At 44.2% G+C, this 26,383-nt stretch overlaps 4 protein-coding genes across 6 annotated transcripts in view; 1 reads left to right on the top strand and 3 right to left on the bottom strand.

Moving 5' to 3' along the window:
* The first annotated feature begins 2,336 nt into the window (after positions 1 to 2,336).
* brd8b (bromodomain containing 8b) lies at positions 2,337 to 11,422 on the top strand. Of its 3 annotated transcripts, none has more exons than XM_083686694.1 (19): positions 2,337 to 2,454; positions 2,976 to 3,072; positions 3,372 to 3,441; positions 3,580 to 3,629; positions 3,767 to 3,889; positions 4,095 to 4,175; positions 4,259 to 4,323; positions 5,043 to 5,206; positions 5,691 to 5,885; positions 6,429 to 6,510; positions 6,677 to 6,769; positions 7,032 to 7,195; positions 7,610 to 8,072; positions 8,178 to 8,215; positions 8,342 to 8,544; positions 8,701 to 8,793; positions 8,888 to 8,956; positions 9,221 to 9,503; positions 10,752 to 11,422. In XM_083686694.1, exons 1-19 carry the CDS (start codon positions 2,436 to 2,438, stop codon positions 10,809 to 10,811), a joined length of 2,412 nt encoding a protein of 803 aa, XP_083542820.1. In that variant the 5' UTR covers positions 2,337 to 2,435; the 3' UTR covers positions 10,812 to 11,422. The 3 variants fall into 3 exon arrangements, with proteins under 3 accessions (XP_083542820.1, XP_083542821.1, XP_083542822.1); XM_083686695.1 differs by having other exon boundaries at positions 6,680 to 6,769; XM_083686696.1 differs by lacking the exon at positions 6,677 to 6,769.
* Positions 11,423 to 11,534: 112 nt separating this feature from the next.
* LOC310816478 (DNA damage-inducible transcript 4-like protein) lies at positions 11,535 to 13,349 on the bottom strand. Its single transcript, XM_083686697.1, has 2 exons — positions 13,113 to 13,349; positions 11,535 to 12,577 (listed from the first exon to the last, which is right to left on the bottom strand). The coding sequence occupies exons 1-2, from the start codon at positions 13,282 to 13,284 to the stop codon at positions 12,132 to 12,134; spliced, it is 618 nt and encodes a 205-aa protein (XP_083542823.1). The 5' UTR covers positions 13,285 to 13,349; the 3' UTR covers positions 11,535 to 12,131.
* A 2,370-nt stretch (positions 13,350 to 15,719) lies between these two features.
* sting1 (stimulator of interferon response cGAMP interactor 1) lies at positions 15,720 to 22,861 on the bottom strand (the record flags this gene model as incomplete). Its single annotated transcript, XM_083685596.1, has 7 exons — positions 15,720 to 16,173; positions 16,452 to 16,638; positions 17,197 to 17,438; positions 18,644 to 18,752; positions 19,736 to 19,888; positions 20,035 to 20,261; positions 22,837 to 22,861. 7 exons carry the CDS (start codon positions 22,859 to 22,861, stop codon positions 15,914 to 15,916), a joined length of 1,203 nt encoding a protein of 400 aa, XP_083541722.1. The 3' UTR covers positions 15,720 to 15,913.
* Positions 22,862 to 25,738: 2,877 nt separating this feature from the next.
* The window catches only part of ppp3cb (protein phosphatase 3, catalytic subunit, beta isozyme), a 19,789-nt gene continuing 19,144 nt past the window's right edge, over positions 25,739 to 26,383 (bottom strand). The window contains exon 14 of the mRNA XM_083685917.1: positions 25,739 to 26,383. This exon is cut by the window's right edge and continues 84 nt beyond it. Coding sequence (XP_083542043.1) covers positions 26,289 to 26,383 — 95 coding nt within the window. The 3' untranslated portion in view covers positions 25,739 to 26,288.

The raw sequence follows: 26,383 nt of genomic DNA on the forward strand, positions 1-26,383 counted from the left end.
GAGAGAGGGAGAGAAAAAGAGAGGGGGGATAAGAGAGATGAGAGAGAAGCCCCTGGAGATAAAACATTAGCCTTTGCAAAGCTAAAGCGATAAGGGTGTTATGTATATTTTCATTTTATTCTATTTGTGTGTGTGTGTGTGTGTGTGTGTGTGTGTGTGTGTGTGTGTGTGTGTGTGTCTGTGTCTGTGTCTGTGTGTGTCTGTACAGTATGTGGGTGTGTTTGTGTGTGCATGTGTGCCTGGGGCTCAGGTGGGATCTACCCTAATAAACCAGAGCTTGGCATCAGACAAACACACACACACACACACACACACACACACACACACACACACACACACACACACACACACACACACACACACACACACACACACTCATCAAGCCAAATAAAAAGAGAGCTGTGGGAGGGAAAAGAGAGAGAAGAGGAAGTGGAGAAATGGAGGAGAGGAGTGACAGAATGGAGAAGGCCAGACTCTCCCAAATGTACACAGCTTAGGGTCCCTGTGGTTAATGTCTTCTGTGGGAGAGAAAGATAAAGAGAGAGAGAGAGAGAGGGATAGGGAGACAGAGAGAGAGAGTAGGGAGAGAGACAGAGGGAGGGGGGAGGGAGGGAGGAAGTGGTGAGAACAGAGGGATGGAAAAAACATTATTGATGGCATGTTGCAATTATTAATTACACAGCAGTAATAACTCCTACCTCAGCAGCTCTCTCCACTCTTACCTGTGGGGAATTACAGTGTGCGTACATGCGTGTATGTGTGTATGCGTGCAGTTACAGAAATATTTAAGTTGGAGCTTAATCGAGGAGTGACTGCATTGCTGCTTATTGTGCAGTATATAACTGTGGGCCACTCTCGCTGCACCAGAAAGGGAGAGACAGACAAAGAGAGAGAGAGAGAGAGAGAGAGAGAAAGAGAGAGAGAGACAGAGACAGAGAGAGAGAGAGAGAGTACTCCTACTACTTGTTTACCATCCATTTCAGGTTGTTTATTTACATGTACACTTGACATGTCTTTATTATTTGTAAACATTTTTTATTGTTTATTTCACTTTTTTGGCAATGTAAACATATGTTTCCCATGCCAATAAAGCTTCTTTGAATTGAATTGAGAGAGAGAGAGAGAGAGAGAGAGAGAGAGAGAGAGAGAGAGAGAGAGAGAGAGAGAGAGAGAGAGAAAGAGGGGAACCCCCCTTTCCTGTGTAATTACACCTGCAGTGCAATACGACTATGAGAGTTCGGTCAGAGCTGGAGAAACAGGCAGCTTGCAACCACACACTGTGTGTGTGTGTGTGTGTGTGTGTGTGTGTGTGTGTGTGTGTGTGTGTGTGTGTGTGTGTAATCCCCTTTGGTTTCCAACAGTGATCTCTCTCGTTGTGCGACCCAGCTGCTGTTAAACTGCCCCTGGACTCCCCAAGGACATTTGAAAGGAGACATAACTCCAGAGCTTCCCAGGGCAGGGGGTCAGATCTATCTCCCTCTCTCTCTCTCTCTCTCTCTCTCTCTTACACGACATGGGGTCAAGTCCATCTCCATTAAATTGGAAATTGAAATCAAGAAAATGTAATGGAATTAAAGTCATGAAAATGTAACATTTCTTTTGGAAATGTCAGCTGATATATAAACTGAATGTCATTTCATTTGCAGAAGAATTCATTTCAATTGACAATTTTAGCTAAATACACTGAATACACTGGTTACAATGAAATAATGTGTGTAAATTGCCATGAGGCAGGTAATACAACATTTTCTCTTCGTCGATCTTACATACATAAGCTTGTCTCGCCATCTGGTGGTGAATGTCGACCCAGCACATAAGTGTGACGGACTCAAGAAAGGTGTCAAGAAAAGTGAATAGCCAATCAAAGGCCATGTGTCCATGTTTGGGGCTGGAGATTCTTTGAGTCCGGACTAAACGAAATATTGCTGAAATCTGGCAGAGTAGAAAGTGAGTAAGTATCATTACTATTAGATCAGATGTAGGGAAAATCCAATGTATCTATTCATAAACCCACCAGCATTGTACAACGGGTATTTTATCAATGTACATATTGGGTTTCACAGACAAGGCTTAAGCCTAGTCTTAGACTAAAAAGCGTCCTCAGTGGTAATTTGCCATCGAAAGTGCGAATTAGTCCAGGATTATGCTTAAGCTTTGTCTGTGAAACCGGCCCTTAGAGTCCGGACAAAGCCAAATGAATGGAAATATTACTGAAATGTGGCAGAGCAGAAAGTACAGAGAGGCAATACGTTGGAGGATGCGGGCATCGATCCCGCTACCTCTCGCATGCTAAGCGAGCGCTCTACCATTTGAGCTAATCCCCCGGCGAGTAAGCAGGAAAGGATAGGCATATTTCTTGTGATGTCATTGTCTGTGTTTGTGTTACATTGAAATGATCCCGGCGGAAGTTTAGCGCGGGGCCTGTCCACAAAGAAATGTCGAGTGGAGTCGGGAGTGAGTATTATTTGTTATTGAATGCTATTTTGACGAGACTTAGCTACAAAATCAATTAAATCAATTGCCACTAATATGACGACATTTTCAACCAGCTAGTTTTCGCTCTGAGAGGATTGCTTGCTGTGGGTTTTTGCAGTAGTTTTAGCACGCTGGCTTGTAGCATGCTGCTACTATTGTTGCTAACAATAGAGTAGCTAGCTACAGAACATGCACTGCTCTTGCAAGCTAGATATTGTGGTCATATTGTTGTCAATAACCTATTTAGCTACATAACTATGAATTGTTGTCGTGCCATGTTAGCAGTTAGTAGCTTAACTAATGTCATGTTTATTTTTCTATATAATAGCTAGTTCAGCCAGCTGGGTAGCCGCTATTCGCACTCTCTCTGACCAAATGTTGGTTCCCACTGAGCCCCGACCTGTCACATCCTTCTCCCTCTCTTCCCATCAACAAACATACGTATATACAGAACTCGTATAGCTTCGTCATCATGTCCTTATCATATTGTCTCTGTGTAGAACACAAGATGCTGTCGGTTGGCCCGACTGAGCCGTGGTCACTGAGAGAGAAACTATGCCTTGCCTCCTCAGTCATGAGAAGTGGGGACCAAAACTGGTAAATGCACAATGACAGCTAACGCCCTTTCTCTGTCTTTCAGTTAACACTCAATGCATGTAGTGTCATCTACTAGATGATCTAGTATTTTATTGCGGAAGCTGTGCTACTTGATTATTTGTGATGGTCCTTTATTTACATTCCATGCCCTGCCCCCATCCCTTCCACACCCCCTGTCCCATTGGCAGATGGTACTGCACAGCTAAATTAGTTTAGACATGAATTCACAGAATATTCACATGATGTGAGCCCGTTCGTTTTTGTGTATATCTTTGGTCACATCTGTGTCTTCCTTTCAGGGTTTCAGTCAGTAGAGCCATCAAGCCTTTTTCTGAGTCAGGTCGCCCTCCTGACTGGTTTTCTCAAAAGGTAACGACATACATACAACAAAACATTGTCACCCCCATATACACAGGGGTTCACCTTGACTATTGCCAAACACTTGATGACAATGTTAAGTCACCATATGTCTAATTTCTCTCTCTCTCTCTCTGTCTTCCTCTTCAGCACTGCGCTTCTCAGTACTCTGAGCTTCTGGAAACCACAGAGGCCCCAAAGTGAGTACCCTCCATACATGCACACACATTATAATCTGAAAAGGATCTCCTTTTATTTTACACAGTATGTCTCGTTAGAGGATAGAGATGCTGTACATGTGGTCGTTTGCTAAAGTGTGTTGTCTGCACTATGTCAGGCGTAAGCGTGGGGAGAAGGGCGAGGTGGTGGAGACCATCGAGGACGTGATAGTACGGAGACTCACCGCAGAGAGGATAGAAGAACTGAAGAAACTACTGAGAGACACACAGGAAAAATACAGGTATACATACACACACACACACACACACACAATCCTCTCTGACACACACACTCCTCTCTGACACACATTGCGCACCTCTCAGCGTATCAGCGTGTTTTTGAGCTCAAACGTATTGTTGAGGACAGAAACACACTGGATTTATCCCTAACAATATTTCAGCACATATATGAATTCACAACATTCAAGCGTTGGCTTTCTCTGACAGGAAGCTGAAGAAGGAGGTGGATCTTATCCAGACAGGCCACCTGGACTCCAGGCTAGAGGAGCTATGGGCAGATATCTCACAGTAAGAGACCAGTTTGTCTGACTGACTGACTGACTGTCTAGGTGCATGCCAATCTCAACAACAGCTTGTCTGTTTTTATACAGAAAGAAGAAGCAGGAGGAGGAGGAGGCGGAGCTTAAGAAGAAGGCCACAGAGACAGCCTTTCAGGGTGTGGTTTGCTTGTTTTTTGTTGCTTGTTTTTTTTACTTGTACGGGGCTGCTACATTCAGGCGCTTGAAATTGACATTGGAAAATGAGCACAACAAAAAAAGTCCTGGAACACTTTGAAGGGTCATGGAAAAAATCACATAAGATTACAAATAAATAGTCGTTACAGCTTTTCTCTGCCATAATAACTTGATCAAATAAGGCCCTGTAGGCAAGCACTAGGGTCTTGAACATGATGAACCCGGCTATTGAAGGCCAGTGGAGAGTACAGAGGGGAGGTGTGACATGACATGTTCGACACATGAGATACCTACTGAGGCGGTGTGGCAGCCAGTCATTGATAGTAATTGCATGTTTTGCCACTCACTCATTGTCTGTGTCAAGTAATGTCTCCTTATTATTTGTAAAATATCATTGAAAATAATTTATTGAAAAGAGTGGGAACCCTGTTCAAGTCTATTTCAACATATCCACGTGTGTAAACTAATAGTAAACAGCCATAGAAAGTGTGGCAATCCTCTGTAATTCTATGCTTCAAGTGTAGCAGGTAAAAAAAACATGCTGACAGCACCCAAATATTGTGCGTCTGATGTAGCATCCCTGTTAGATTGGTTGTTCTACACCTGGACCTCCATAGTCTTTAGTCTGACCAGTGAGGAGGTGTGAGACGTGCCCACTTAAGACCAAGTCCAACCCTTCCTCTTCCTCCTCCGGTCTCAGCTCGCCAGACGGTGAAGAACACCCCCAAGCGTGTGCCCAGTGTCACGGTGCGCTCGCCCCTGGGCGCCAGCCCCACTAGCACAGAGGGGCCACAGACAGACACCCCCACACCCCCAACAGGCACGGCCATGCCCCAGGCAGAGGAGGCCTCGGCCAATCCTGTGGTAAGAAACCCCAGTCCTGGTCATCTTGTATTAGAATAAGTATGTATATAAGCCAGCAATTCACAAACTTGGGGTCGGGACTCCATGTGGGGTCCCCTGAGAAAATCAAATTAACCTCTGTGATTTCATAAATAGATACAAAAACATCTGTGTATTGCACCTGTAGCTTTATATTTCGCCTATGTTTGGGAACCCCTGATATAGGCAAACATGCCATGAGGACACTTGGTTTCATACCGCTAAAGTAAATTTGTACGAATTACTGGTGATTTCACTGTTCTGTTTTGCTGGTAGATGTTGTTGCCTGCGACACTGCCTTGCTTGTTGCTCTACCTAAAGTGCATGAAATAGGCCAGAAAACAAACAAAATGTCAGTCACATTTGGAATGCAATAGAACTTCTGTGGACCGTTAGGTGGAAGCAAACAAATCAACACATGCATTTCCTGTCTCTGTCGTCTCTGGTTGTGTCTGGTCTATGGTAGGCCCAGGGGGTAGCCGTGTTTCTGCCTTCGTCGGAGGTTCTGGCCCCGGGGCCTAAAGAGGGAGGAAGCCTGGGGGCTCTGGTAGATGACTCCCCGCAGAAGAGGCTGCTCAGTCAGAAGTCTACGCCGCCGCCCTCCCCTCTCCTCTCTGAGCTGCTGAAAAAAGGCAGCCTGATAGCTGCCAGCCCCAGACTGGTGAGGAAGACACACAGGAGGAGGATGAGTGGGTTGAATAATAAAAACAAATTAAAAAAAAGAAAGAAAAGAAGAAGACAGATTCAATTGGGTTGATAGAAATACAGTAATGAGCGATTCATTGTATTGAAAGCTCAACATTGACATCTGTCCTCTTTATCTATCTCCTCCCCTTCATAACCAATGATCTAAGAAGGCAGGATAGATTAGCAAGCAATATGATTGACAACCCACAAAGCCTCGATGAGATACGTTTTTGTCTGTTTGCACAGATGCAATTTGCTTTCCGTAATTAAAACAGCTCATGTCAGGACATTAAAACCTAACGAGGTAGGAAAGTACATAAGTCAATTCAATACGATGGTGTATGGTTTGTATAAAGAGCTATAGTGTACATTGCAGTGATGTAAGTGGATGTGGTAATTGTAGTGTGCACGTGCCTGGAGACTAGTCCATCTCCTCAGCTGCCTGATTCAGCAGTTTGTACACAACAGGTAAGCAGAGTGTTGATGATGTCGTGACGATGATGTCATATCCTGTCAGGTGGTCGAGGGGGACGTTGCTGCAGGACTGGCAAACGGAGTAGCTGCCACCGCTATCTCAGCAGGCCATGAGGTCACCGCAGGTAACTATGGCAACCGCGTAATCGCACTCTCTCGTTACCTGGATGCATCTTAAGCTTGCTTTGTATTTCAGGTCCATGTTTTTCATTGCTATCTATGTGTTACTCCATTTTATATGTACCAGGAACTATATATGTGTGTGTGTGTATGTGTGTGCCCCTTTGTCAGAAGCTACTTCCCTGTCTCGTCCAATGGAAACAGTGCCTCCCACCTCTATTGCTCCTCCCCCTGCCATGGCCAGCCCCGCCCCACCCAACACAGGTTACTATGCTGTCCCTTCCCTCTGTCCCTCTGTCCCTATCTTCATGTCTCTCTCAAACTACATATGTTCGTCTCTTGAAAAGGAAAGTACAGATTAATTCAAATGTTTGCTTCCAGTAAAGACAATGTGCAATTTGTGCTGACCACTGTTTGTGTGTGTGTGTGTGTGTGTGTGTGTGTGTGTGTGTGTGTGTGTGTGTGTGTGTGTGTGTGTGTGTGTGTGTGTGTGTGTGTGTGTGTGTGTGTGTGTGTTCATGAACAGAGCCGGGATCAGAGGTCGTGAAGGCTAATCCAGAGCTGGGTGAGGAGGTGGAGCTAGCAAAGGAGGTGGGACTAGGAGAGGAGGATCTCGTGGCAGTGTCATACATGGGAGATGAGCTGGACCTGGAGACTGTAGGAGACATCATCGCCATCATAGAGGAGAAGGTAGTGCGTGTGTGTGTGTTTTACCATTTGGAAACAAAACTAATTCATCAGAATCATAATTCTTTTATTTGGCCAAGTATATTTGCACATACAGGAAATTGACTTGGTGAGGTTGGTGCATGGACATAAAAAACAAATAGCAAATATTGACAAGAAATGTACAAAATAGCAAAGTATTAACAAAAATAACAAATTTGCAAATTTACAAAAAAGAGCAGCAGAACAATACATCTTATAGGCACAAGAGGCTGTGAAATGGTTGTGGGGCATGTACACTATAAATTAGAATAATTTTAAATAATTATAGTCTCCATTGCTATCCTACAGGAAAAGGTGCTGTGCTTGTATGTGAGTGCATACATCTCACATCTTTGTCTCTTTCTCTCTCTCTCTCTCTCTCTCTCTCTCTCTCAGGTGGATGACTCTGTGGAGGCTTTAGACGCTGCGGCGGTGGAGGCTGCTCTCTCCCTCTGTGAGGAGGCTGTTTCTGGGGGACACTCTCTCTCAGGCCCCTGGGATTCCCAGGACCTAAAGGCCTCAGAGCCTGGACCCACAGTTCAGTCAGTCCCCACACAGGGGTCTCCAGATGGGGCTACGACAACGGCAGCTAACAGCGAGGGCCTGGAGCTTCAGGCAGAGACTGAGACAGAGGCAGAGAGTGCGAGGGAGGTATCAGAGGAGGAGAAGGGGACGGGGGACTGTGAAGGGCAAGAAGCAGGGGGGGCTGACGTCACCCCCTCTGTTGGCCCTGACGATGGCGCAGTAGGAAGTGAGGTCACGGAGGCGGGAGTCCTTGGAGAGGAGGGAACTCTGAGCGCAGCTGTGAAGAGTGAGAGCGAGGAGTGGACCCAGCCGGAACCAGACATATCCTGTCTAGGTGGGTCACACAAACTCACGCACGCACACACACAGATATTGCAGATATAACCACATTTACCTGTACGCTACACAATGTGCCCCCCCCCCCCTCTCTCTCTCGTAGACTCAGAAGACAGCTCTGGATCAGGGAAAGAGTCCAAGGTAATTTTCCTCCCTGCTGCATCACTCACTCACACACGCACCCCACCCATCCTCTTTCTCTCATAGACAGACGCCTCTCTCATACCAGTTCAAATGAATGCATACCCATATTGTTTCTGTGTATAGGAAGTGAAGGATGAGGAAGTAGGGAGCGATGGGGACCCTGATGAAGGGATGGAGCTGAAAGAGGAGTGTGGAGAGGGGGAGGCCAGCTCCTACTTGTCGGAAGCAGAACCGGCAGCCAGCGAGAGCGAGGATGGCTACGGCCCCTCCTCTCAGCGCTACACGACAGCCGATTCGCTGGCCAGTAGCCCCGCCTCCTCCCAGTTGTGAGTGAAGGCTATTTGACCTCTTTCTGAGATTAGGCAACTTTTTTTCTAGTAAGCTATCTTGTCTGCTTTTTTGCACTTTCATCAAAACCTCTCTCCCTCGCTCTCTCCCTCATCCCCCCCCCCCCAAACTCTCTCTTTCTCTCTCTCTCTCAGCTCCATATGTGGGGAGGACCAGGAAGCAGTGCAGGCTCAGAAGATCTGGAAGAAAGCCATCATGCTGGTCTGGAGAGCAGCAGCTAATCACAGGTCAGCTTCTAAGCATGTGCTCTCTGTAAAAGCCAATCATTCAACTCGTCTCTGGCACAATGGAGTTTGACTGAGTCATTGTCACCTGTCTCAGGTATGCCAGTGTGTTTCTCCAGCCTGTGTCTGATGACATCGCCCCCGGTTACCACAGCATCGTACACAGGTGAGGCGCTGCAACTGTCATTGTAAATGAAAACAGGCTGTCATGTATAGATTTGGCTCATTAAAGAATGGTTAAAAAGCTCATTAAAGATGACTGCTCTGTGAAGGTATTTCTTAAGCAAATTATGTAGCACACACACACGCACATTCAATATACACTCTTTCTCTCACCCTCACAAAAAACACACATTCAATACACACCTTCCCTCACACACACACACACACACACACACACACCCACACATCTCCCCTCTGTCCCCTCCAGACCCATGGACCTGTCGGCCATCAAGAAGAGCATCGAGGCAGGCCAGATCCGCACCACGGCTGAGTTCCAGCGGGACATCATGCTGATGTTCCAGAACGCCGTCATGTACAACAGCTCAGACCACGACGTGTTCCACATGGCCCTGGAGATGCAGCGTGACGTCCTGGAACACGTGCAGCAGTTCTTGGCCACGCAGCTCATCATGCAGACCTCCGAGTCCTCCATCAGCACCAAGAGTCTGCGGGGCCGCGAGGGGGGCCGGAAGCTGGAGCCTGGCGAGAAGGTGAGGGGAGAGAGAGAGACACAAACACACACACACTCTACACACATTCACACTAGCGCATACAAATGCACACACTCACATACATACACACATACACTAGTGCACACACACACACACACACTTATGAGTCAAGCAGGGGCACCAAGAGCCTGAGGGGCTGCAAATAAGAATCCTTTGGGTGAATACCGAGAACATACACACAAACAGACAAACCTCCCCACACAGACATGGGCAATTGATGCCGGATACGCTCCACCTGGGTATACATGCTGCGTGTCCCCTGTCATGCCCCAGTACTATTATTAATACATCTCTAAACTAAACTCCTCTCTTCTAACCTCCCAGCCATTTCATTTCCTCTATAGGTGCATGCAGCCTCTGTCTGTCTCCCCTCTCCACTACTAATGTCTGTCTGCAGTGCCTGGGTGTCTCTCACTTTGACTGTTTGGAAGTGTGTGTATGTACATGTGTGTACGCGTGTGCGTGCGTACCATGACTGAACTGTGTTTGTGTTGGTTGTGTGCAGAGAGGTGTGTGTGTGTGTGTGTGTGTGTGTGTGTGTGGTTCTCTCTTTTCTCACTGTACTGTTTGTCCTCCTACAGGACAGTGTCCCAATGGCCTCTCCCGCTTTCCTTCTCTCTCTCTTTGTAAGTATTCAGGTTCAAGGTCAAAGTTCACCAGGTCAAGCACACGCTGTTTCGACGTCTGCTGCACACACCAAAAACGCACACGCACAGCCCTCACCTCACCCCCCAGAAACATAAAAGAAGCATATCGCAGATATGCTACTCACACTGAAGATGTAGCTCTCATCTGAAATAGACATAATGCACACACTCACCACTCAGAAACACACCCATCATCACCCAAGACCTTGACCTTCAGTATTTGATTCTTAAGTGGACCCCATACTGTGTGTGTGTGTGTGTGTGTGTGTGTGAGAGAGAGAGAGAGAGAGAGAGTGTGTGTGTGTGTGTGTGTTTAAGCGTGCCTGCGTGCTTTCTCCATATGCCCTTTTTCTGTATCCAGTGGTTGTCCTCAACTTCTTTCTTTGCATGTCTGGTCTGGTCAAACGTTTTTTTCCTTTTTGTCCTTTAATCGTTTATTTTTTTCTTTCTTCATTTCCGCTGACGGGCAGCAGAGATCGTCATATGTTTTTACACGGGCCAAATGCGAACCATCATTGGGTTTCCAGCATGATGTCATATTAAAGACTCACCTCTCACCCCACACCTCTCTCACCTGCAGGACGGGGGCACTAGAGGGCGCCGCTGTGCCATTGAAGCAGACCTCAAAATGAAGAAATAAGCTGCGGAGAGAGTCAAAGGACACGTTAAAAAGACAGGAGACTCAACGAGAGAAATGCCGTTTGGGAACTGGACGATTTAACCAGAGAATGTTTGGTAAATTTGTTACTGTTCAGTGAAATAGATGGTTTGAGTTATTTTTTTTCCGAAGAGGCTGTTCACTCTCTGTGTATGTGTGCGTGTGCGCTTGAGAGAGAGCAAAAGGGGCTGCAGTCCCCCCTCCCTCTCATCTCTGATTCGTCAGTATGTATAGTATAATTAGATTGTTAATTAATTTAAGTCAATAATTGCGTTTGAAGCCTGTACACTAGAAATGTTGGGGGGAGAGGTGTAATTGGAGTCCCAGATTGACAGTTAGCACGAACCAGCAGACGCTGCTGCCTTGGATTGTAACAGACTTCCAAGGGCCTGGTTCTGTTGTTTAGGATGTAGCCAACTGCAAAATATGCTGCAAGGAATCAGTGTCTATATGTTAGTGAGACTACAAACCAGTTTGTACTGAGTGTTGGTCTTTGTGTACAGTTGTTTTCTTTTTTTAATTTCAGTGTTTTTGTTGTTAAATTGTTTATTAAAAAGTTAAGAATTAAAAGAACTACATAATTTCCAAACCAAAACATGATTGTATTGCATTGAGAACACTCTTTTGATGATATTTTGTACTGGTAACAATTCAGATTGCTCTTAATATTGAAGTAGTACCACGACACTGAAAAAGATACTGTGCAAAAACATTTATTTCACATTTCAGTTTAGCAATACTGTAACACATCTGACAGTGAGAAACAGTGCCAGGGGCAAGACCAGCTTGCTACATCTTAAGTGAGGTTTCCATTGTTTTCCACAAGCATACATCTTCTACACACACAAACATACAACAATACATCTCCATAACACAAGCTAATCTTTTTTGTGCAAAAAACTATGGCTATCCTGAGTCCCAGTATGATGAACTGGCAGGGTGACTACTTGAACCACCTGAAGTATAGCCAGCAAAGTAACAGAAACTGCAACATGTGCTCTTTTGTAACCAACAGTAGTCTATAAGTGTCTTCTCAAGTAGACATTTCCCTCCCTTAAAAGTAGTACAAAAAGGAGGCACACAATTTTCCTCTAGCTATTGAATTGGCATCCAGTGTTTCTGTCAGTGTATTTAACTTCAATAAATGTTCTACTCAACCAGTAGTGTAGGGCAGGCCTACATACAAATAAACAACTTAAAAAAAAAATAATGTCTAAAATCGTCAAAAGAGACACCTTCTCAAATGTAATGTACATGTACAAAGTATTAGGCCTGATCTTGATCCCTGATCTGATACTATTTTCAGTAAAAGTCGTGTATAACAGGGCTTGCAGAGGAGTAGAGTTTCTTCTTGACCAGACGGTACTCGGGTCGTAATCTTGACACCTTGTCGGTAACGAAGATGTGCTTAAGAGGTGGCCAGCCGCCAGTGTCCAGCTTGAACACAACGGTCAGTTCGAAAGTTGGAGTAAGGCTTGGGTCGGGTGTGATGGTGCCTAGTATGTGGAGGCCCTCTTTGGTTTCCAAACAGACCTTGATGAAGGCCCCCCGCAACCCGCACGGCTCGTCCGCCGAGTAGCGCACCACATCCCGGGCCACTTTAGCGGTCATTTGGCGGGGAAGGAGCAAAACCTGGCAGCGGAGACTCGACCCTTTGGCGTCAAAGAGACAAAGCTCTATCTGCCTGGTCATATGATCCTGCTGAAGCATTTCCTCTTCACTATCCAAACTTGTTTCAGTGCAAAGACCTGAGGAAAAAAAAGAAGATAATGATATTAGAAATAGGCTTTAACCCATAGACATCTGGTTCTATATCTAATATTTCTAATTTGACCATTCGGCCTACCTATTCAGGTTCTATATCTAATATTTCTAATTTGACCATTCGGCCTACCTATTCAGTACTTAATAATAATAATAATAATAATAATAATAATAATAATATTAGGCTTTTAGGCTACATAAACCATTATTTCACAAGTCAGGCTTATAGTTTCCCAACCATCTATTCTGCGACATTTTGTTTATGAATACTCTTCAGGATAAACCAATGTACCAGCCACCTCACCACCTGTGAGAGAAATAGTTGTCTAGAGTTCACCTACGAGCTGAGTCGTGCGTATTTGGTCAGCCAGAGACTATAGCCGGATACTTTGGCTTTTTGCCAGATCAAAGTAAGCAAGTACCTAATAGTTTCATTGCCTTTCAACAGCAAACAGCAAATTATTCTTATCATTTAAAATAAATAATTCCCCACTTTAATATCCACAGTCGAGAACTTACTTGATGAGTCCTTCTTGATGAATTCGTCGCAACTTTCTACGCTCCCTCGACGAGCGTTTTTGTCGCTCGATGTGATCTGACACAGAAACTTTCTCATCATCTCAACGACGCTATCTTCTTCAGGGATAATGGGCATTCCGTGTCCGAAGACTAGAGCCTGGGTATAGACCATTCCGATTCTTTATGTATCTCTATCGCCGATGCCTCACTCAATCCCACTCGTTTTGACTGTATTCTCTCCATGTAGAAAGCTGTTGAATGACGGGCTGGCGACTCTCGGTGTTTAAATAGTATTCCCGGTTGCATCAGCTGAGCTTACTCACGTGTAGGACGGCCTCCTTTGTTACCATAGCAGCGCGATTTAGAGCAACTGCTGTATGCGGTTGAATCAGCTTGTGGCTTGTGCAACATGCCCGGGCATTGCATTGGACTACGCCAGTCCGTGTCTCATAGTATTTGCTAGGAGTTGTCGGGAGTTTCCTTTCCCCCCTGAAACATGGCCTAAAACTCATGTGTAACGTTTAAAAAAAAAGAGGAAAAAAAAGAAAAAAACATTTTAGGCCTATGTAGAATGTTTAAGGTTTTAAGGCCTATAATTGATTCTTAACATATAGGCTACAACAAAAAAAGATTACTAATGGCTGTAACCATTATGTATTTTCTTTTAAATTTTCATTATAGGTGACAGCTCATGTATTTTAAATTGCCTACCAGTACTACAGTTATTGTAATCCCTTCATAATTCATGTTTCTTCATAATTGTTTCTTGAGAAATTCTAGAATACCCTGGAATACACACTGCAAACTGGTCTTTCTACCTTGTCTGGACCCCCGTGTGTGTGTGTGTGTGTGTGTGTGTGTGTGTGTGTGTGTGTGTGTGTGTGTGTGTGTGTGTGTGTGGGCACGTATGCGTGTGTGTGTGTGTGTGTGTGTGTGTGTGTGTGTGTCAGGTCTAGACAGCATGTGCTCCACCTGAGTCACAGGTGAGTACATCACATGGCCTGACACACGCCTGACGGGAAGTGAATTTCCCTGGATCTTGATCCTTTGTTCCTCTCCCCCCCCCCCCCCCCTCAACTACCTCTCCCTCTTTTCCCCCTCTGCCCCAGGCTTTTTTCCACACTCACACCATTGTGACAGACATAGACGACCACCCTGGATTGGTCAAAGTTTTGTCACATCACCATTCATTAGCACACAAGCCTGTTATTTGTATAGGAACTACTCACCCTATCTACAGGCTTACGTCATATTTGTTAAGATTAAACCATGAGTCATACTGTGGAGAAATTCCCCTTTTATGACCTCGCCTGTATACCAGCCTATCATCTTCAGCCTAGATCGTGTGAGAATATGACCGTATTTTGTGACGCTGAGCAGTAAAGATGAAGTAGGCTGAATTTCTAGAGAAGGAAACCACTGTGTGTTTGTGGTGAGTGAGTGAGTGTGTGTGTGTGTGTGTGTGTGTGTGTGTGTCTGTGTGTGTGTGTGTGTGTGTGTGTGTGTCTGTGTCTGTGTGTGTGTTGGCTACGATAGCTTCCTCGTTGAGAATGAGACCTTCAATCTTAACTGCCCAAACTGAGTAGCTGAAAGAATTAATAAATTATAAATTCATCAGTGAATAAGGAATTGGTTGCCTGCCATCTCCTTTGTAGATTTGTCCAGTGTCTGTCTAAAGCTCTTTAAAGTTGAGCATTCAGTACAAACTGCTGGAGTTTATTAATCAAAGTCAGCAGATAAGAGAACAGGTCAGATCTGCCCTAGTCACCTGTCTCCTACCTGCTTGACCATTATATGACCATGTGCGTTGTCCCAGCTCATATTAATGGACTCCTTATCTAATCTCCTTCTCTTCAGAATCTCTAACCAGAAGGGTCAGGCAGATCATCAATATTGAATCCATAACACCCTCCAGAATAATTAGCCTTTCTGCATATAGTCAAACCGTATCCAAGCAGAGTCTACATATCTCATTCACTCAGTCAATCCAACTGATATTATCTGATGTAATCGCAGCGAGGTGTTTCAAAGAGAATGTTCCGGTTCGTGAGGTGGTGTTCATGTGATAGAGGCTGGGTGGAGATAATAACAACATGCCTTTGTTAGCATAGCTTGTGACATGCTAGCTCCTCTAGCCAGGTTCAGCCTCCTCCCACCCTCCTTTCCCCCAGGCAAGGCACTCACTGATAGGATCGATTTAGTTGCTGAGCTCCATAGTTCAGACATATTCCGCCTGCAATGGCATATAGCATGGAATCCAATGCAGTATGAATGATTGAGCCTCAGATTAGAAGTGTTACCATAACAATGAAGTTTGTGGCTAATAAAGGACTGTATTAAACAATCATCAGTGCCCAGATATGCTTCTGTTTATATGCAGTGAGAAGCTGAAATGGAAATCTATCAGGTGCGTGCTGATTGTGAAGTTGAGGGCAAGGTTGTGTTGTCGCCGGCCCATTGTTTAGATGTCTTTGAATGGAATGAAACATGACACTCATGAAACATGAAATTTGCATTTATCTACAAAACTGAATTGCAAAACATATTCAGAACAAAACTACACAAAGAACGATAACAAACCAAAAAATTGTTACACAACCTGTACAATCCAGAAAGAGATAGTTCTTTGCGTTTAAACTGCATTGCATTGCATTCACAGTTCACAGTTGGATATTTAATAGAGTTTCATAATTTATAATTCTCGATGTCTTTCTCTTTTTCTTTGCAATCAGAGTAGAGAGCTCAAACTTCCCGGATATTTAAGTCTGTATGGTGTGTGTGTGTGTGTGTGTTTATGATTATCAGAATATTGCCAAGTCAGAGTTCTCACTTGGCTCCCTGAGAGGCTGCGGCATGTCATGGCTAATCATGAGCGTTGGCTCTGTGCTCATTGGCTCAGCTTGGTGCCAGTCAGCTATGGGCGGGGCACCTGCAGGAGGAGCTAATGGTTGGCCCACCTCTTGCAGAGGGTGTAGGGGCATGTTGAACTCCTCCTTCTCCTGCTGCTGCAGGTGCCTTACGATCGCTTTTGACAGGAAGTGGGGGTCATCCTCATGCTCATCTACAGGAAGAGGAAGTATTGGGTCAGAAGTGAGTGTCTGCTCCATCATATTACAGGACAGAGAAGACAAAACAGACAGAGAAAAAGACAGGCAGGCGGGCAGGCGGGCAGGCGGGCGGACGGACGGACGGACGGACGGACGGACAGACAGACAGACAGGCAGGAAGGCAGGCAGACAAAGAAAGACGGATGGAAGGAAACGCACGTGCACACACACAGACAGACAGACAGACAGACAGACAGACAGACAGACAGACAGACAGAGAGAGACATCTAACCATTGAGGAGGATGAGTCTGTAGCGGTTCCTGCACTCCAGAGAACGGTCCAGTATGTCCTGGAGAGTCCTGTAGAACAGCAGCACCTGCTCCCTCCTGTCCTTCTCCCCAAAGCCTGCACTGCTCTCCTGGGACATCCGGTACAGTGTCAGCAGAGGGGTGGCATACTCCACCACACTGTCATGGGACTACAGAGACACAGACAGAAACACACACACACGTGCACACATACATGCACAAACACACATATAGATAGACACACACACACACATACAGAGACACACAAACAGATAAGTATGTATACCGATATACTTACAAACAGACAGTAAACAGGGCAGTGCTTTAGGCTATCCAAGTTTGTCCACACAGTTGGCCACAAGGTGGTGACAATGTTAAGCTTTTCCAGCACTTCAAAAGCACTCATTATTAGTTCACTCATTTAGCCACAAGGTGGTGTCAGTAGGATGTTAACTTCAAAATAGCCTAAATGGGCATTTTGAAAAGGGGATGTAAAGTTAGTGTAGTTCAAGCCAGATAAGACTCGTGTGTACTAATAATGGCTGAGATTAAAGGGATGGTTTAGCCTTTTTTTATGTGAAAATACAAACCTACACAACAGGCTACTGGTAGCAAAGTAGAGAACTAAACATACAAATAGGATGAACCATCCCTTTAAGCAGAATCTCCTTCATGGCCAACTGAAACATGTAACACGTTAACATCAATTACTTGTAACTCCCCGTTACCTGTTTGTTCTCGTCCAATACACTGTAGACGCTGTGCTTGTAGACACGACCCCGGACCCCTGCCCTGTCAATCTCCACGTTTGGGAGGTTGTCGTAGAAACTGATGTGAGTGTCGTCGTCCTCCAGCTTGTGGCCGACGTTGGCGTTGAGTGGCACGAGGATGAGGAGTCTCCTGGAACTCCTATTCCGAAAAGGGCCGACGGGGTGAGTGGCTCGGAACTGCGCAATCGAATCCTCCAACCCTACGAATCAAATCAAATCAAACTTTATTTAACAAACAGTTTTTATAAACAGTATATAGAACATTTCGTACATTTGTGCAATACAATGTGCTTTTCAGGAATAATAAATAAAAACAAACAAATACAACCGAGAGAGACTAATGCATGGCAAAGGAGGAAAGTGTCTCAAATGTAGTAAAAAGGATGTGCTAGGGTGGAATCCTAACTCCAGTTACGCATACTGAACATACTTACTTGCCCAGAGTGCTTGAGTGCCCATATGACAAACACGATTTGAGGAGGGGTTTGACTAAAATGTGGGTGTGTCCAATAGATTTCCAAGATAACAGAATCCTAAGCCCATATTTGTGCACCATTTGTCCCCCGGCCTCCACTCCATCAAAAACGTGGAATAAATGGTGCCCCCCCCCCCTGTGATAGAATCACATCTTTTTAAACCATTTGTGAAGATGAATGATAGAAAGACATTTGTGATTAAATTACATTTTCAGGCTTGGCCCATTGGAATGATGACATATCTTGACAAATTATTGAAATAAAATGATGGTTACAGTATGCATAGGCCTACTTAACACCTTTTCATTAAGGTGAAATACATCAGTTATTACGATTACCATCACCTGTTATTTGTAATTGTATCTATTTAATTGGTCAACAACATTCTGTAAATGTATATAAAGACCACCTTCTTCCTTTATGTACACTATACAATGTATAGCCACTGTGGTGGGGAATTTTGGGATTGCTGAAGTGTAGTCGGCTTTTCTTTAACCAAGGCTAAAGCACATATAGATAAACTGCAGTAACCTTAATGGGTAGCCTACATAGTTCGTATTTACTTTGTTCTGACGTTTAATTGCCCTATTGGATAGCTGTAGTGTCATTTATTCCATTTATTCATTATTTTGTGCAAATCCTTTTTATTATTAACTAGCTGGCGTAGGCGTGGTGTAGAACCTGAAAGTCACGCTGGAATCAGCCTTATTTGGTCAGGAACAATATGACTCTGCCATTGGAATTACCTTGGGAATTGTCTTTTTGCGTGGCCGCAAGATGACCGATTGAACGGTATGCTCCATAAATGTAACAACTCTCAATTGAAGAGATGGAGCTATGGTTGCAATGACTGACCATAAATGTGTGTGTGTGTGTGTGTGTGTGTGTGTGTGTGTGTGTGTGTGTTTGTGTGTGCTGTTGGTACTCACGCGGCAGCACCAGTTTCAGGTAGCCCTGGTAGAAGGACCAGGCCAGGCCGTGGGCCACGTTCATCTTCCTCCCCTCACAGATCTCTGACACCTCCACCTGAGAGGGCCCCTGCAACCACAAACACACACTGATATCTGCGGGTGCATCTCAATACTCTAGAGTGGTTTCCTCTCCATGTCCCCTCTCATGTATGTTATGATGTGTATTATGAATTAAGTATATATTTTTCTTCAGGTCTCTTGGAAGATCAGCCCATTTGGGGGCTCAAATAGATATAACCAAACGAACAACTGTGGAGCGGTGGCTGGTGGAAGGAGAAACCGGAGGACAGGCTCATTGTAATGGATGAGGAATGTTACCAAACACATATTAAACACATGTGTTTGATACCATTCCTTATTCCATTCCATTGATTACAATGAGCCCATCTTCCGATTTCTCCCTTCACCCGTCTCCCCTCTTAAGTCACATCATATGCTCATACGGGGCTCATATAGATCAAGCCAGAGTGCTCTACACAGTATAAGGTTCCTAATACTCTGGACCAAGCCATTGTTCAAAACTAACATTTGAAGATAGAGCTCATTGAAGGAAGGTTTTGCTGGTATTACACATATTGTTGTACATTAATCTTACAGACAGACAAAGTAACTTTTGCTGAAAATGATTTACATTTGAGACATACAGTCTCCAGTGATTCAATCTGTGGCTATTTCGGGAACTAAACAATGTTATTTTAAAAACTTGACGATTAATCACAAGATAATGAAAGTTTCCGCATTCAGGTTCTGTGGGGAACATACCAAAGCCACAACCATGATGAAATAACAAAAACCACAACACTGTGGAACTAATAGGAGCCTTAGGAGTCATCCGACATAGTAGTCAGACATAGTGGACCTATTAGGACTGGGCATTCAGTAGTGCAACCTGACATTAGATTGGCTTTGATGACAGTACTATGTATGCATACATATGTGTGTGAGTGTGTGTGTGTGTGTGTGTGTGTGTGTGTGTGTGTGTGTGTGTGTGTGTGTGTGTGTGTGTGTGTGTGTGTGTGTGTGTGTGTGTGAGAGAGACAGTTGTCTCACCAGGACTCCCAGGGTTTTGAAGAGGGGATAGAGGGCACAGACTAGGACCACCAAGCTCCACTGACTCTGGCCCAGCGGAGCCCCAGTCAGGCCGAACAGCACAGCCACCAGAGTACGGGTATCCACACAGGCTGGCAGTAGATCACCCAGTACCTGCCGCCCACGATATCACCACGAGAGGGGGGATAGGTTATAGTTGGATGGATGGATGGATGGATTGATGTGTAGATAGATAGATAGATAGATAGATAGATAGATAGATAGATAGATAGGTAGCACAAACACACACTTGCTCTTACCGAGTATTTGCGTGGAATAGCCACTCCTCTGCGAACAGACACACTCCATGAAGCAAGGGCCCAAGAGTCAGGATGAGTATCGCCGTGGCAACCAGTCTCCAGGAGCTCTCGGGTTTCAACAGGAAGATGGCAGCAGTTGTCACAGCAGCCAATACCATCGCACACGCCCTGGGCAGACTCCCACGAGGCCGAGGGACTAGAGGCTCTTCCCCTCCCAACTGCTGCATCTGAGGAGCACCAATAACAATAAGAACAACTTAACAAGAAGAGTAAAAAGGTGGGTAAAAACAGACTCATCAAAGTACCATGGAGTTGCTAAACCAGTTGTATAAAAGCAGTCATTCACGACTTTACATGACATTACAGGACATCAGAGTTTTAAGTCCACATTCTTATCCAGGACGTTGTGCTGGTTACAAAACCCGATCAGTGATAATGATGACGAGATATTTTGTGTGTGCCAAATACACCTGACATTGTTGATGAAAGCCAATGAGAGGTGACTAGGCTTGGACGTAAGGTAAATTTAGTCATTTACGTGTGTCTCCAGTGTTGTATCATATTCTGCAGTTTGTGATGTATGGACTCATAGCGTATGGAATCTCTGAATAACAATCCTGTTTAAGTCATATAGTCATTCATCATAATAGTCTTTGTGTCCATTCTAACCATTGTACTTCTACAGGTGGCTTGGCAGCGAGAGAACAGTTAGCCTACTGTCCCAGTTCAGTGGTGTAGGTAGAAGTTGCCCCGCTAAAACTGATCTGAGGGTCCGTTTAGATGATCCTCTGCGACTTTAAAGTCACAGTCTGCCTGGGGTGTGTGTGTGTGTGTGTGTGTGTGTGTGTGTGTGTGTGTGTGTGTGTGTGTGTGTGTGTGTGTGTGTGTGTGTGTGAGAGAGACGTGTTTGTGTGATGTATTGATAATGCTGCTGTGTCCTCCGTTTCAACCAATCGGTGGGCCACACACACACCAGATCACACTTAGAACATCGCTAACTGGCCAATAGGAGCACCTGAGAGAACACTCAGGTTAGACTGCATTTTGAAATAGCTCGAGGACATCTTCCCCATTCCATTGGTTAATAAGTAATATCTCATTTCATATTTCCTGTTATTGTGTTCATATCTAGTAGAAAAACAGGTTAGACAGCAAGTAGATAGATCTTGAATGTTTGCAAATCGCAATTGAAAGCGCAATTCAAATGACACTGGTGTGAACACGCGCAATCATACGATCTCAAACAAACAAACACACACACACGCACACGCGCACACACACACACACAGTCCCACATTCGACAAAACCATCCTGTCAATCTTTCTATCTAGCTAGACCCCTATAAAATCAAGCTAATGATGCCAACCACCATATTAGGAGTAGGCTGCTCATTCAGTCTTTACAGTCTCTACGTGGAGGAAGCCTTTTCTACAAAACTGTTAATATACCAGCCCCTAGTCACACTTAGGAAAAAACTAATAGGAAAAAATGGATCAACAAATTTTTTTTAAACGACTCACAGCCCTAGTTGATAGACATTCTCATACCCTAATCACTAATCCAATTTGAGGTTGGGTTACAATCCAGGCAAAAAAATCCTGCTCTGCAAATACCTCAAGACTTACCTTGGTTCGTTGTTGTTCTTTGTTGTTGGAATGCACCCAGTTGTTGTCACAGAGTGACAGACATGGACAGAGATAATGTGTGCTAATGGATAGATAGAGCCAACTCCCCTCACTCCCTGTCTCTTTTTTTCTCTGTTCACTCTCCTCCTTCTCTCTTGAACACGTATGAACAAGTAATAGTTTCACATTCGTTTCCAGAACCTGTGCTCAGGATGAGTATGCCGGATATAAAGAGAGATATAAAGAGAAAGAGATAATGCTAGCTGTAAATGCTAAACATGTCATAGATTAGATTAGGGTTAGGGTTAGTTAATTAATTAATTCAACTTTATTGTCATTGTGCAGAGTACAAGTACAGAGACAACGAAATGCAGTTAGCGTCTAACCAGAAGTGCAAAAAAGCAGAAAAGTGCAGTGTGAACAATATATACAGGTAGTGCAGTATAAGTATAAGATTAGATTAGATTAGATTAGATTCAACTTTATTGTCATTGTGCAGAGTACAAGTACAGAGACAACGAAATGCAGTAAGTAGTGCAGTGTAGCAATTCAGTGAAGTCCATGAATTGACTAATATAACGTGGAATTGACCTCAGCCCTGGATTAGACACACGTTATGCCAGGAAAGATTGTTGGACGAGGAAGTAGTGTTTATCTTTGTTCACTGTAGTGGGGCTGATTTGGAAACACTTCTGGTGATGAGATAGGCCTGCATGAGACTTCTAAGCCCAGGTGTAGACCTCATACCACAAGGATGTCCTCTTGGTATAACAGTTTACATCTGGGGCATCCACGCATTTGTGCGAGAAGTCTGCAAACCTGGGAAACACTGGTGTGTGTGTGTGTGTGTGTGTGTGTGTGTGTGTGTGTGTGTGTGTGTGTGTGTGTGTGTGTGTGTGTGTGTGTGTGTGTGTGTGTGTGTGTGTCAGTGTTTCCCCTACTATTCCCCCTCTTCTCTATCTACATGAAGGTCAAGTTGTGGCCTTTGGGCCCCATTGCACAAAAAAATAGGGGAAACACTGGTGTGTGTGTGTGTGTGTGTGTGTGTGTGTGTGTGTGTGTGTGTGTGTGTGTGTGTGTGTGTGTGTGGGTGTGGGTGTGTATGGGTGTGTATGGGTGTGCATTTGTGCGAGAAGTCTGCAAACCCCATCAGTTACATTTAGACCCAGAAGTATACCTGGAAACTGAGAGCAGTTAAACATAGTAAAACTTCCCTTTTTGTGAGGTATTTATTAATAATGTCTGTGGGTTTTGCATGTCAATGGGTGTGTGTGTGTCATTGTATCGATGCGTGTGTGTGTGTGTGTGTGTGTGTGTGTGTGTGTGTGTGTGTGTGTGTGTGTGTGTGTGTGTGTGTGTCAGTGTTTCCCCTACTATTCCCCCTCTTCTCTATCTACATGAAGGTCAAGTTGTGGCCTTTGGGCCCCATTGCACAAAAAATAGGGGAAACACTGGTGTGTGTGTGTGTGTGTGTGTGTGTGTGTGTGTGTGTGTGTGTGTGTGTGTGTGTGTGTGTGTGTGGGTGTGTATGTGTGTGTATGGGTGTGCATTTGTGCGAGAAGTCTGCAAACCCCATCAGTTACATTTAGACCCAGAAGTATACCTGGAAACTGAGAGCAGTTAAACATAGTAAAACTTCCCTTTTTGTGAGGTATTTATTAATAATGTCTGTGGGTTTTGCATGTCAATGGGTGTGTGTGTGTGTCATTGTATCGATGCGTGTGTGTGTGTGTGTGTGTGTGTGTGTGTGTGTGTGTGTGTGTGTGTGTGTGTGTGTGTGTGTGTGTGTGAGAGAGAGGGAGGAAATAAACAGAGGTAATGCCAAAAGGTTCATGCATATTTTATTCAAGAGTAAAAAAGTGGTTTGTCCCATGGGGCATGCTGACGGTGTGTGAGTGATCAGGGAGTCCAAGAGAGAGAAAGAGAGAGAGAGAACCATGGCACAAACTATAATATATGGCACATGATCTCCAAGGGGTTCACCTCTCAAAATAAAGCACAATGAGACCAAACAAGGATCAGCAAAACGTGAGAGAGCAACCAGCAGAGAGCTTAAGAATAATGTTCATAATTAATAAGAATAATCATAATAATAATCATAATAATCATAATAATCATATTAAATATAACAAGAATATCATTAAGAATTATGATTAGAGTACACTTTTCCTTTAAAATGTGAAGACACACTCTGTAAGCTGTGCCTGCATTGCTTTACAGCTGAGTTTACCATGCAATCATGCTTTGGCAGCCTGAATGTGTGTGTCTCTTTATAGTATCATCATTCATTCACGCGAGTTTAATATTAAAAACAGCTCCTGTACATCAATGAAGAAGAGAGGAGAGAACGAGTCACTAGGTTTGACACCTCATATAAGCTTCCAGTCTATACAGCATCATAAAGAAACAATAAATTAATAAATACCGTCATGAAAAAAAACATGAGAGGAAAAAAAAAAAAACGCACAAAATAAATACCAAAATTAAAATAAGAGTATGTACAAAATAAAAATATTATCCTTTTGTTAATTAGAAGCGAGAACAAATTAACTTACCTTATTAAAACACAGCACAAATATAATTTCACGTGTTATCAAAGAACTTAACGGCATGCACTGATGCGTTTTATATAAATGCTTTACAAATAACCTTCAATGACTTCTCGTTGTCTCGACTCACCAAAACAGTCAAACATAACATTACTGGGGTTTTTTCCGCCACCACTGGTATATAGGCAAGACTGGATAGCACAGAAGGGGACAGTATAGAAACAGAATGCATAGAATGGACTTCACTTATATCTGAGCCATTTCTGAATCATAATCTCCTATGCATGAGTCACAATGTCGGTATATCCATAGTATTCCATTCTATCCATTCACATTAAAAAGTGTAGAAATGGAATACATAGAATAGACTTCACTTCTATCAGAGCTGTACACTATGTCCATATATGTCACAAACTGCAGAATGTAAATATTTCGGGGACAGGCGTCACCGTTATGATTGCTATCAAAAGTAAATCTGACCAATAGCTCACCAACGGTAAATATGTTCACGATTTGGCAGAGGTTTACTAGGCTTGGAGGTAAGGTAAATTTAGTCATTTACGTGTGTCTCCAGTGTTGTATCATATTCTGCAGTTTGTGATGTATGGACTCATAGCGTATGGAATCTCTGAATAACAATCCTGTTTAAGTCATATAGTCATTCATCATAATAGTCTTTGTGTCCATTCTAACCATTGTACTTCTACAGGTGGCTTGGCAGCGAGAGAACAGTTAGCCTACTGTCCCAGTTCAGTGGTGTAGGTAGAAGTTGCCCCGCTAAAACTGATCTGAGGGTCCGTTTAGATGATCCTCTGCGACTTTAAAGTCACAGTCTGCCTGGGGTGTGTGTGTGTGTGTGTGTGTGTGTGTGTGTGTGTGTGTGTGTGTGTGTGTGTGTGTGTGTGTGTGTGTGTGTGTGAGAGACGTGTTTGTGTGATGTATTGATAATGCTGCTGTGTCCTCCGTTTCAACCAATCGGTGGGCCACACACACACCAGATCACACTTAGAACATCGCTAACTGGCCAATAGGAGCACCTGAGAGAACACTCAGGTTAGACTGCATTTTGAAATAGCTCGAGGACATCTTCCCCATCCCATTGGTTAATAAGTAATATCTCATTTCATATTTCCTGTTATTGTGTTCATGTCTAGTAGAAAAACAGGTTAGACAGCAAGTAGATAGATCTTGAATGTTTGCAAATCGCAATTGAAAGCGCAATTCAAATGACACTGGTGTGAACACGCGCAATCATACGATCTCAAACAAACAAACACACACACACACACACGCACACGCGCACACACACACACACAGTCCCACATTCGACAAAACCATCCTGTCAATCTTTCTATCTAGCTAGACCCCTATAAAATCAAGCTAATGATGCCAACCACCATCCTGATAAGCATCCTGTTTAAATGCAAAGAGGAAACAGAATATCATGGTCAGGAAGTCCCCCCCCCCATCCCCCACCCCTCCTCCCTCCCCCTCCCCCTCCCCCAACCCAACATTAACTGTCCCCCCTTACTACACAATGTGAACGGTAGCTCTTGTTTTGCATTGGAGGATTCTGTAGTAGTCTCCACGTGTGGTCAGGTACAGTAAGGTAAAGATGGGACTTGTAGTTCTGTAGTTCTATACTGTATGGAGCTGGTTTGTCCAGTAGATGCTTCACTCAGCCTTCCATGGCACAGTCCTGCCACACAGAGCGCTGGGGAGCAACAGGAGGGGATGAGACGGGGAGCTTGGCCTATGTGTGTGTGTGTGTGAGTGTGTGTGAGTGTTTGTTTGTTTGTTTGTTTGTTTGTGTGTGCCTATTATGTTTGTTCTATGTGTATTAGGTTTTGTGTTTAAGAGTAAGTATGTGTATGCATTTTTAACTATGTGTATGTGCATGTGTTAGTATGCCTCTGCGTGTGTATGTGTATGTGTGTGTGTGTGTGTGTGTGTGTGTTCATGTGTTTATCTGCATGAGTGTGTGTGTGTGTGTGTGTGTGTGTGTGTGTGTGTGTGTGTTCATGTGTGTTTATCTGCATGTGTGTATGTGTTTCTATTGAAGTGTGTGTGGGTATGTTTATCACTGTATATTGCTGTTGTTGTCAGTGCCATTGGGCTCCCCCATGTTCATGCGGCCTAAGGAGAGACCAACACTGTTGACCACTTCCCTGCGGG

Source organism: Argentina silus, assembly GCF_951799395.1.
Source record: "Argentina silus genome assembly, chromosome: 15".
In the NCBI taxonomy this organism is placed as follows: Eukaryota; Metazoa; Chordata; class Actinopteri; order Argentiniformes; family Argentinidae; genus Argentina; species Argentina silus.